The 12,120-nt window shown below is 51.3% G+C and overlaps 1 protein-coding gene across 1 annotated transcript; it reads left to right on the plus strand.

Moving 5' to 3' along the window:
• The first annotated feature begins 7,897 nt into the window (after positions 1 to 7,897).
• Positions 7,898 to 10,796, plus strand: EIF4E1B (eukaryotic translation initiation factor 4E family member 1B). The gene is made up of 7 exons (XM_070792276.1): positions 7,898 to 7,915; positions 7,992 to 8,140; positions 8,441 to 8,536; positions 9,143 to 9,206; positions 9,909 to 10,022; positions 10,166 to 10,305; positions 10,661 to 10,796. Exons 1-7 carry the CDS (start codon positions 7,898 to 7,900, stop codon positions 10,773 to 10,775), a joined length of 696 nt encoding a protein of 231 aa, XP_070648377.1. The 3' UTR covers positions 10,776 to 10,796.
• Positions 10,797 to 12,120: the final 1,324 nt, after the last annotated feature.

Raw genomic sequence — 12,120 nt, forward strand, 5'->3', positions numbered from 1 at the left:
GGAAGCACTCCCTTATACAGCATTTCCACCATTCAGGTAAAATAGATATAAAATAATCTGAAAAGCATAGATAATAGTAAAATAATTAGGAAGTTATGTTTTAAGTGCTTATTATCTTTGTTTTTAACATTTATATAACCATAAGTTTATTTAATTTTTAATAATGGCTTTAATGTCTGTCTCACAAAATTCCTAAAACTTTGTTCTCACAAGCTGATCCAAGCCAGCCCAGGACACTGTTGGATTTGGAGTTATTTGCATGGAGGTGGTGGCTGGAGTCATGGGGAGGATGCAGCTGCCCAGAGGAACAGGGAGAGTGAAAAGAATGGAGGGTCGGAGCAGAATGCTGAGTCACTGCAAACTTCCTGAGTGGCCAGGGGCAGAGGAGCCCAGGGAAAGGCTGAGAAGAAGCAGCACAGAGAGGAGGAGAAGCTGGAGAGTGCGGTGGCAGGGAAACCAAGGGGATTAGAGGACAAGTGGACGAATGTTAAAGAGAAGCCAAAACAACAAGTAATAAAGAATCCTCAGATAGGCAGCAAGTGGGCTGTGGAGGAGTTTAACAGGAGCATCAGGAAAAGACTCATTGGAAAAGACCCTGATGCTGGGAAAGACTGAAGGCAGGAGAAGGGAATGACTGAGGATGAGATGGTTGGATGGTATCACCGACTCAGTGGACATGTGTTTGAGCAAACTCCAGGAGATAGTGAAGGACAGGGAAGCCTGGCGTGCTGCAGTCCATGAGGTCACAAAGAGTCAGACACGACTAAGTGACTGAACAACAGCAGGAGGCATCGTGAGTCCAGGAGAGAGGAAGCATCCAGGGAAAACCTCCAGGAGAAAGTGACATTAAAGCTGGGTTTTGAAAAATGAGAAGGACCTTACAATGTAATGGTGAACTTTCCCAGCAGGGGATCCAGCAGGTGGAAAAATCTAGGGTGTAGAGGGAATAGAAAATGGATTAAATTCTGAATCAGGTAGGAAGTTCATTTGGCTGCTCATCAGAAGCTTAGCAAAGCAGGTATTTATTCTTTCACTTAAAGAGGTCATGCAGTAGGCAGTCCATAGTTGGTGTGATGACTTCATAATCATCAGAGACCCAGAATCCTATCTTCCTATTCAATTATTCTTAGTACCTGGATTCCGCTTTCAAGGCTACTTCATGGCCTAAGATGGCTGCTGCAGCTCCATCCATCATGTCCATGCAGAAAGCAGGAGAAAGGGAAGTAGGGTAAAAAGAACACCTGCCAGTTTTCTTTTTCTTAAGGAATTTTCCTGGAAGTCAACAATTCCTGCCTACTTGTCATTGGCTACACCTAACTGCAGGGACGTTAGAAAAGTTTGGCGATCTCTCTGGGCTTATGACTTCCTTGAATCAAAGTATGAAAAGGGAAGAATAGTTATTGAGTGAGCCACTAGGCCCTCTGCCCTGCAAAAGGTTTTTGCCTCCAATTTTTTTTATTTTTAAAAACCTCAAGCCTAGAAAAAAGTTCCAAACATAATGTGAAGTTGCTCAGTCATGTCCAACTCTTTGTGACCCCATGGACTGTAGCCTGTCAGGCTCCTCTGTCCATGGGGTTTCCTAGGCAAGAACACTGGAGTGGGTTGCCATTTCCTTCACAGGGGGATCTTCCCGAACCAGGGATCAAACCCAGGTCTCCTGCACTGCAGGCAGACGCTTTACTGTCTGAGCCACCAGGGAACCCAAACATAATACAATGAACAAAACCTTTAGAAAAGTCATAATATTAGCACAATGAATACCCAGATATCCTCACCTAGGTTCGCCAGTTAACATTTGCTACATCTTTCCTTCTCTATCTGCATATGGGCTGTCTCCAGAAGAAGGTGGCATGGTTACTGGGTCACCACTTCCCAGCACGCTGGACTCTTTACCCCATGTCACATGGCTGGCCTTCCTTTAGGGCATAGGATGGCAGAGTCCAGACCCCTGGGTTTCTTTCTGGCCAGACCCTAAACCTGAGAGTTCTCAGGGCCCTCTCTTTGTTTCTGTTCTCTTTCTCACCTGGAAAATAGGCTCCGCTATTCCTCTTTTCTCTCCCCTTCTTAAGAATGTACTAAGAAGCTTCTGGAGAGGGAAGCCTGGGAGAGTGTGGGTAAGGGGATGGGAGAAAAATCCCAACTGGAGCAGCAGGGGTTCTCGTAAGAGAGTCCCAGGATCCTAGTTTCCGTTTGGGTTTCTATAAAAATCCAGATGTGCTTTTATAACTCTGCATGTGGGGCCTAACTATGTGACTGGACATTTAGCAACATTCCTGCTGTCCAGGCCTCAGGATGGGGAGGAAGGCAGGCAGGCAGGATGGGGGGCCTAAGATCAGGCGGGGGAGGTGGGTAATACTGATTGAACACCTGTGTGCCAGGCACTATATCTGTTATATCACTAAGTCCTGAGGTCAATCCTTTAAAGCAGGCATTTACATTCCCACTTTACAGATGAAAGACCCAATACCCAGAGAGGGAAAGTAACTGGTTCTTGGCATCTAGTCTTTTCAGCCGGTCTTTCCTGAGTGTCTACTGTGTGTGAGGTACTGTTCTAGGTACTGGAGACTCAGCAGAAAACAAGACACATGAAGTTCTTGCTCTCCTAGAGCTTACCATTCAAGAAGGAGAAGGCAGATAATTAACAAATGACTAGTGACCAAATGAGATCCCTTAGACTGTGTTGTTGCTGCTGCTGCTGCTGCTAAGTCACTTCAGTCGTGTCCGACTCTGTGTGACCCCATAGACGGCAGCCCACCAGGCTCCCCCGTCCCTGGGATTCTCCAGGCAAGAACACTGGAGTGGGTTGCCATTTCCTTCTCCAATGCATGAAAGTGAAAAGTGAAAGTGAAGTCGCTTAGTTAGACTGTGTTACTTTTGTCAAAATCAGTGACACTTACCTCGCTAAGTCTAGTGTTAGTTCTCCCTTGTTGCTCTGACTTCTGAGTACTTGCCATGAGCCAGGCCCTGCCCTAGGAACTGCAGAACAGAGTCGTGAGTAAAAGAGGCCCTGGGGACCTGATGTTCTAGCACCAGAAGGCAGATGATGAGTAAAATAAATAAGTAAAATATAGGGTGTGTCAGGAGGTGGAAGTGCTTGGAGAGAAAGCAAAGAAGATAAAGAGCATGGGAGTGCTGCAGTGGGGGATGAGCGCTTGACCAGTTATATGCATTGGGCAGGGAAGGACTGGCTTGAGGTAGGAATTGAGAAAGCAGCCAGTGTAAAGTCCTAGGGCAGGTGTGGGTCTGGCATGTTTGAAGACCTGCAAGGCAGCCAGTGTGGCTGTAGGGGTGGAGAGTCATGGGGAGGGGGTGCTGAGAGCTGGTGGGGCCTTACAGACCTTTGGACTGTGAGCACAGGAGTGATGTAATTTCACTTTCCTTTTTAAGGTTCGCTGTGTAGACAGTCGCTCAGTCATGTCTGACTCTTTGCAACCCCATGGACATCTCCAGGCCAGAATACTGAAGTGGGCAGTCTTTTCCTTCTCCAGGGGATCTTCCCAACCCAGGGATCGAACTCAGGTCTCCTGCATTGCAGGCAGATTCTTTACCAGCTGAACCACAGGGGAAGCCCAGGAATACTGGAGTGGGTAGCCTATCCCTTCTCCAGCGGATCTTCCCAACCCAGGACTTGAACCAGGGTCTCCTGTATTGCAGGTGGATTCTTTACCAACTGAACTATCAGGGAAGCTGGGAGAAATATCAATAACCCCAGGTATGCAGATGACACCACCCTTATGGCAGAAAGCGAAGAAGAACTAAAGAGCCTCTTGATGAAAGTAAAAGAGGAGAGTGAAGAAGCTGGCTTAAAATTCAACATTCATAAAACTAAGATCATGGCATCTGGTCCCATCACTTCATGGCAAATAGATGGGGAAACAGTGAAACAGTGAGAGACTTTATTTTTCTGGGCTCCAAAATCACTGCAGATGGTGACTGCAGCCATGAAATTAAAAGACGCTTGCTCCTTGGAAGAAAAGCTATGACCAACCTAGACAGCATATTAAAAAGCAGAGACATTGCCAACAAAGGTCCATCTAGTCAAAGCTATGGTATTTCCAGTAGTCATGTATGGATGTGAGAGTTGGACTATAAAGAAAGCTGAGCGCCGAAGAATTGATACTTTTGAACTGTGGAGTTGGAGAAGACTCTTGAGAGTCCCTTGGACAGCAGAGAGATCCAACCAGTCAATCCTAAAGGAAATCAGTCCTGAATATTCATTGGAAGGACTGATGCTGAAACTGAAACTCCAATACTTTGGCCACCTGATGCGAAGAACTGACTCATTGGAAAAGAACCTGATGCTGGGAAAAATTGAAGGCAGGAGAAGAAGGGGATGATAGAGGATGAGGTGGTTGGATGGCATCACTGACTCAATGGACATGAGTTTGAGTAAACTCCGGTGATGGTCAGGGAGGCCTGGTGTGCTATAGTCCATGGTGTCGCAGAGTCGGACACAACTGAGTGACTGAACTGAACTGAACTGTGTAGACAGTAGATTGTTCTTGGGCCACGGTGGAAGCTGGGGCCAGTATACATACCATTGCCATAGTACAGGGAAGATGACAGTCCATTTGGACTAGGGTGTGGCAATGGAGATGGAGAGAAGTGGCTGGATCCTGGATATTTTGTAGGTAGAGCTGAATATGGAATGTGCTGATGGGTTAGAAAGAGACGAGTCAGGACCAATCCAGGATTTTTGGCTGAGCATGTGGAAGGATGAAGATTATGGGAGGAGAAGTTTGGGGGACAGGGGAAAGCCAGGAATTCAGCTTTGAATGCCATAGGTGTGAGACAGGTGCATGTAAGATATCCAGGTGGAGCTGTGAGCAGGCAGTTGGATGCGCTCTTCAGGATTTCATGCCAGGCCACAGGTGTTCTGTACATGTGACATTCATGCCCATGACTGAATGGGATCATGAAATGGCAAGCGTTGACAGAGCAGAGCTGAGGTCCAAGGGCTCAGTCCTGGGAACTTCCAAGGCAAAGAGAAATTTTGTTCACACCTGTGTTCTTCAGTGCCTAAAACAGTGCCTTGGACATGGACCCTGGGACGCTAACAGATTACAGTGGTGGTGAAGCTGTGCCAGGTTTCAGGCTGGTGCCTTAAGAAACCGGCAGCTTCTGCCTCTCATCTCTTGGGACACTCATCCTGGGAACCCAGCCATTGTGCCACGAGGAAGCCAAGTGGTCACGTGGAGAGGCCACAGAGAGCTATCCCGGTTGACACCCCAGCTGAGGTTCCATCTGAGAGCCAGCGAAGACTGCCCCGCTAGAGTGAGCAGACAGCCCCAGTCCCACCTGTGAGCCACTCCAGTTGACAGGGCTTTGGAGTAGAGATGGACCATCCCTATCAAGTGCCACCCAAATTGCAGATCTGTGAGCAAAATAAGTGATTATTGTGGTTTTAAGTCACTGGATTTGGGGTAGTTTATTATACAGCAACAGGAAGCCGGGCTCCATGCCCACCTCTTCAGAGCCTGTGTGTTTGTGTGTGTTAGTTGCTCAGTCATGTCTGACTCTTTGTGACACATGGACTGTAGCCTGCCGGGCCCCTCTATCCATGGAGCTCTCCAGACAAGAAAACTGGAGTGGGTTGCCATGCCCTCCTTCAGGGGATCTTCCCTACCCAGGGATCAAACCTGGATCTCCTGCACTGCAGGCATATTCTTTACCATCTGAGCCACCAGGGAAGGCCCTCCTGAGCCTATCAACCACCAAACACCACTGAGTCTTCCTTCTAAATACCTCTGAAATCCATATTCCCTCATCTTCCCAGCTGCCTCATTTGTCACCTGGACAACCGTGTTTGCATCCAGATAGATCTCCTTCCATTCACTCTTAATTGAGCAAGGTCTGTTTCCTACACAGCAGCCAGAGAACTTGCTAGAAAGCCCATCTGATTACCTCCCCAGACCTTGAAGCACCTGATGGCTCTCCACTCTCCTAACATCAAGACTCACCATCTTTTCCCCTTTAGGGGTCAGCTGCAGTGGTCTTTATTCTCTTCCTCCAGTACCTCATGTTCCCTTTGCCCCAGAGCCTCTGCACATGCCACTTCCACTCCCAGAGATACCCTTCTCCACCAGGCTCATTAACTCTTGCTCAAACATCACCTCTTCTGTGAACTGCCTCTGAGTTGGTAGTTCTCAAAATGAGGTTCCTGACCAGCTCATCCAGGAACTTGTTAGAAATGCCAGTTCTCAAGCCAAGCCAGGTATTCATTTGTTTGTGCTAAGTCACTTCAGTCCTGTCTGACTCTTTGCGACCCCATGGACTGTAGCCCATCAGGCTCCTCTGTCCATGGGATTCTCCATGCAAGAATGCTGGAGTTGCCATGCCCTCCTCCAGATCTTCCTGACCCAGGGATCGAACTCACATCTCTTACATATCCTGCATTGGCAGGCAGGTTCTTTACCACTAGCGCCACCTCAGAGGCAGAGTGCAGCGGTCACTATTTAGCAAGCCTTGCAGGTGATTCTGATCCATGCTCTTGAGAAGTGCTGCTCTAAGCCCCCAGTTCAGGTCATGGACTTGGTCTTCTCCCATCTGTGAATCCGTTTCCTTCAGAGGCTTGCGTTTGCTGTGACACAGGTCTTTGTGAGATGACCTGGTGTCTGCCCCCCGATAGACCAGAGCACAAGGGCCACTCATCTTCTGCTCCTCAGTGCCTCCCAGCACCCAGCCCCTCACAGGCCTGGCAGAACCAGCTGGAGCTTAGAGATGTGGGTTGAACAGATATTAACTGTCACCCATGGCTCTCCTGTGTGTGGCAGAGGGGAAGACACTGGTCTCTTACAGAGCTGGGCCAAGGGGAGTGTGAGAAACCTTGAGAAACTTGGGGAGGTTTCAGCCCCTGCAGAAAAGGCTGCTGTTCAGAAGGCGGGGAAACGATATCCAGCTTTCCCTCCTTCACTTCCCCGGTCCCACCTCCACCCTGGGGAGGCCCTCAGCTGACTGCTATTGACCACTGAGCAGGCCTTGTTTTGTGGACTTGTTTTATATCACTTAATACAGTAAGCTTCTGAGTTGTGTTTCATTAATGTTCCAATTTTACAGAGAGGAAGACTGAGACTCAATGAGGTTCGTGTACTTGGCTGAGGTGGGGGCAAGGAGGACTTGACTCCAGCTGTGGACAGGTGCACTGGCCCTTGCCAACCATGGCCAGGTGGAGAATGCTCAGGTGGACGGGAGGGAAGGAACATGAGTGCAGTGGGTACAGGGGCCATGTGGATCTGCATTTGCTCTTCCAAAAGGCAGCACTGGCTGCAACAGATTGGGAGAAGGAGGCCCCGGTGTTGCCAAACCTAAATGTGGATTTCTAATATACAAGCTTCTTGTTTCTAAATAATCACATAAAAAAGAAAACCCACAGATGTTTCCAGAGACTAGATACATGCCTGTGTCAAATGACATTGCTGGCAAAAATTGAGGGGTGAATGACAGCAGAGCCCAAAGGGAGACCACAATGTCTGTATTGTCTCTGACCTGGCCCAGCCCTGCTCCCCTCCACCTTCTGCCATTTCTGGGTCAATCTGCTTTAAATTCAGGGTCTACCCTTGGTGGGATGTGGTTTCACTAAGGGCAAACCCCTAATACTGACCCTTGCCATCCTGTCTCAGCCCCCAAATGACCAGTGCCATATGGGCTGAGGCTAGGTCTGCCTGGTCACAGCTGTGTCCCCAGACCCCAGCCTGCATGCAAAAGGTGCTCACTAAATGCTTGCTGATGGAAATAATAGTATAAGCCCTTCCTCCTCGGAACACCCCACGCCCCACCCCCACGCTGGCTCCTCCCAGTCGCCTGCCCTGGGTGAGCGGGGCGGGGCGATGGTGGGTTTAAGGCTGGCAGCTGGAGGCCCCCTCGGATGGTTGGGTGCCCGTGGAGCCCAGGCTACAGCATGGCTGCCGCCCGCCCTGTAAGTCCACCCATCTGCCCCCTTGGGCAGCGAGGGCCGGGGCTCACCGCCCAGCTTGACTCCTCTCCTTGGTCAGGCTGAAGAGGCTGAGGATGGGATCCAAAAGTGGAAGAAAGAGGATGAGAAAGAGGAGGAGGAGGCAGGCGCGGGGCCGTGCATGGGAGAGGAGGCTCTGAGGAAGACCCCGGAGGAGGGCAAGCCGGACTTACACCCGCTGCTCAACAGGTAGGGCAGGCCCTACCTTTGGCTTTGACCTCACTTCCTCGTCTGGGAAAGGCCAGAGCTGCCCTAAGACTTGGGCCCTGCTGGCCCTTTCAGCCTTAATCCAGCTGAGATTCCGAGTTAAAGGCTCCACCAGCAGGATCACTGTCCCCATCACCTTGTGGGGCAGGTGCTACAAACCCTACCTCCCTGTTGGCTCGGGAAGGAGCAGGACTTCCGGGCCAACCTACTGCTGTGGAGGTAGGGTGGGGCGGACAGATGGATGCACTCTTGCTTCCTCCTGCCCCCTCCCCAACTCTCCAGGTGGGCTCTGTGGTTCTTCAAGAATGACCGCAGCCGAGCCTGGCAGAACAACCTGCATCGGGTCACCAAGTTCAACACCGTGGAGGACTTCTGGGCGTGAGTGTTTGTCCCTCATGGAGGAGGCTGAGGTCAGGGGGCCTTAGCTGCGGATCCTTCCCAGACCCCACCCCTCCAGGGAGCTGCTGCCTACATCACTTTCCCAGCCCTTCCTGGGGTCTTGCAGCATCTCCTGAGGGCTGGAGCTTGGTGGGCTCTGCAGGGAAGTGGCGGGGAGTTTGGGCTGGGTCACAGCCCCTGCCCCCAAGCCTTCCTGGGACTCAGGGAGAAAACCTGGGAAGTGGGAGAAGCAAGAAGTTGACCATGACTCTGCTGCCTTATGCCTTATGACCCTAGGCGAGTTCCTTCCCCTCTCTGAGCTTGTCTCAGCTACTGAATGAGTTTCAGACTGTTTCATCTGTGGTGATGCAGTGAGGGGGTCTGCAAGGTGCTTCACAAACCCTAGGGGTGGGTGAGAAGGTGGGATTTGAGTGTCTGGGTAGATGGGGATGGAAGTTTTTGGCAAGGGGCACCAGTATGAACTAAGGCTTGGAGGCTGAAGGTGGGTGGAAAGCAGTGGGGTAAGAAGTTGAGGGATCTGAGGCCAGTTGAAACCAGGCCCTAAAAAGCTTGGCCTTTCAGCCTGGGGTGGGGATCTCTCTCCAGGATATATAATAATATCCAGCTGGCCAGTAAGCTCTCTTCCGGCTGTGACTACGCCCTGTTCAAGGTAAGCTCGGCTTCCCCCACTCCCTGGGACACAGTGGGGCTGATTTCTTCCAAGCTTCCTCCCTCACAGAGGGTTTGACAGTGCGGTACTGAGGACAGCCTTCCTTGGAGCCAAATATAACTTCCAGTTGGAGGACTGTTGTCCAAAAGCTGGGGCAGAGTGTCAGACCTGAGTCCCATCTTGAAGAACAGGGGAGGGGGGAACAAGGGGGAGCAACGAAGAGGGTCTAGGTTTCTGGCCTGGCTCTTTAACTTGGGGACTGCATAGGATTGCCTGAGGACACTCGTCAATGTCCAGGCCTGTCCTTGGAGGGGCTGGGCAGTGGGGCCCTGACATCCACGTTTGCAGATTTTCCTAGGTGACTCATGCCCAGCGAGCCTGGGATGTCTGTCCCTGGCCACACTGGGGTTGCCCCAGACACTCCCTTTAATCACCCCCATCTGAACTCTCATCTCAAGGATCTTGGTTCAGCAAAGGAGACAAACACACATCTATGCAAGGCTATGTGAGGTGACCTATATTGAGGCTTAGGGGCCCATGGGAGCTCACAGGAGGGTCTGCAGGGCTGACCCTGCTTGTACTGAAGGGTGAAGACAGAAGATCTAGTCTGTGGAGGGGCTGGAGCAGGGCCTGGGGAGGTGGCCAGGCACTCCCTTCCCTTCGAACAAAGGGAGGTTGTTGATTCACCAACCTGCCTCCCAGGATGGCATTAAGCCCATGTGGGAAGACAGCAGGAATAAGCGGGGTGGCCGCTGGCTGGTCAGCCTCACAAAGCAGCAGCGCCACATTGAGCTGGACCACCTGTGGCTGGAGACAGTGAGTGGGGGGTTGGGCGGGAGGCTGGGTGGGGAGGGTTCCCAAGGGAAGAGGCTGGGCTGGTGTGGTAGCAGTGGTCTCAAGGATGGTGGGGGCAGTCTGTGCCCACCAGGAGGCCTCATCCCCCTCCTTCTTGGGTCCAGCTGCTGTGTCTCATCGGGGAGAGCTTTGGGGAGCACAGCCAGGAAGTATGTGGGGCCGTCATCAACATCCGAGCCAAGGGGGACAAGATTGCTGTGTGGACACGTGAGGCAGAGAACCAGGAAGGCGTGCTACACATTGGGTGAGGGGTATCTCTGGCACAGGGTGGGGGCTGAGCCTCTTCTAGGGGAGAAGGTGGAAGGGGAATGGCTTGGCCTGCAAGGGAGACCTCTAGAAAACTCCATGCTGTCTCTCCCTTCTTTCTTCCACAACTTGTGCAAAGGGTGTGGAGTCTAGATTTCCAACTATTTCTTGCAGATATCTTTTCTTTTGCATTAGTCACATTTCGTGTTTCCACTCAGGTAAGACACATACAACAGGAGTTACTGTGGCTGGAACCAGGGTAGGGGCTCTGGGCACAGGACCCATGGTCCCATGTTAACTGCAGGACCCGCTGCTGACTGCCTGTCTCCTTTCCTCTCCCACTTACCTCCCAGGCGTGTCTACAAAGAGCGCCTGGGCCTCTCCACAAAGACCATCATTGGGTACCAGGCCCACGCAGACACAGCCACCAAGAGCAACTCCTTAGCCAAGAACAAATTTGTGGTGTGAGAGGACCCTGAGCCTCCCATTGCTGTGTGTATTTATTTCTCAAGGGGGCTGGGCTGGGCTGAGGGCAGGTGGCATGTTTCTCCCCTATCCTGGGGCTCAGGCCTAGGGGTGAGTAACCAACTTGAGGGCCCAGGGCAGTGGAAAGGTGGAGAAAACCTGGGCTTTTTAACCCTGGGGGGCTGGGTTGGGTACAGTGTGGTGAGGTGAGTCATTGGTAGAGGAGGTGGGATGGCAAGTGAAAAGAGAACAGGAGAGAATCCTAGGATTCAGGACTAACTCCACGCCCCCCACCTTGGGGAAAGAAGTTAGGTGTTCTGAAGGCCAGTCTCTTCCATTTGGGGGGGTGGGTTCAAGGCTGCTGACAGAGCTGGAGCTCAGGGACAGGAGTGGGGGCTCTGAGTGATCACTCTGCTTTAAAAACTTTTATGGGTTGCCTCTCACTAGATTTGTAGCCGTGGAGCCTATGTTTATCAGTCAGCTGTGTGTGGGTCCCTAGAGTAGAGGGGTGGGGTTGATGAGGGCCTGGCCCAGGAGAGGTGATCAGGCCTTACTGTGGCTCTGCCAGAGGTGGATTAACCAGAAGGTGAAGCTTAAGCCCTTTTCTCTTCCTGTTCTAAACAAATACTTTAAACAAGATTTTTTTAAAATTCAGTTTTTGTTTAAAGTAATTTATTTTGGCTGTGCTGGATCTTTGTTGCTGTGTGGGTTTTTCTCTGAGAGTAGAGGGGGCTACTCTCTGGTTGCAGGGTACAGGCTTCTCACTGTGGTGGCTTCCTTGTGGAGTATGGGCTCCAGGCGCGCCAGCCTCAGCAGTTGCAGCTCTGGGGCTCTAGAGCACAGGCTCAATAGTTGTGGTGCGCGAACTTAGTTGCTCCGTGGCATGTAGGATCTTCCCAGATCAGGGATCGAACCTGGGTCTCCTGAATTGGCAGGAGGATTCTTTATCACTGAGCCAGCAAGGAAGCCCAAAATTGGAATTATTTTTAAAGAGGACTCTAAAACTCGACCCCCTAAACCTTGGTCTGCTCCAGTCTTGCCTTGAGAGGGCTCATGTGAGACCCCTTCTGTAACAAGGAGCCTGATCAAGGCAGACGCTGGTATGGGGAAGAGGGGTTAGACGGTGCGGGGCGGTGTTTCAACCACCAAAGGGGTTTGAACTGGGGGCTGCGATATATGGCCTCCCGGCAAAACTGAAGGGGCAGGGAGCAGCAGGCGCAGCCCTCACAAGACCCAGGTGTCATCCCGTCAGAGTTTGAACCAGTAGAGACAGAACTGAATTTCCGAGTGAGAAGCACTTCTGATTCGACTCCCCTGTAATAAAACGTCCTGCACGTGTATATGCACC

This window comes from Bos indicus, chromosome 7 (assembly GCF_029378745.1).
Source record: "Bos indicus isolate NIAB-ARS_2022 breed Sahiwal x Tharparkar chromosome 7, NIAB-ARS_B.indTharparkar_mat_pri_1.0, whole genome shotgun sequence".
In the NCBI taxonomy this organism is placed as follows: domain Eukaryota; kingdom Metazoa; phylum Chordata; class Mammalia; order Artiodactyla; family Bovidae; genus Bos; species Bos indicus.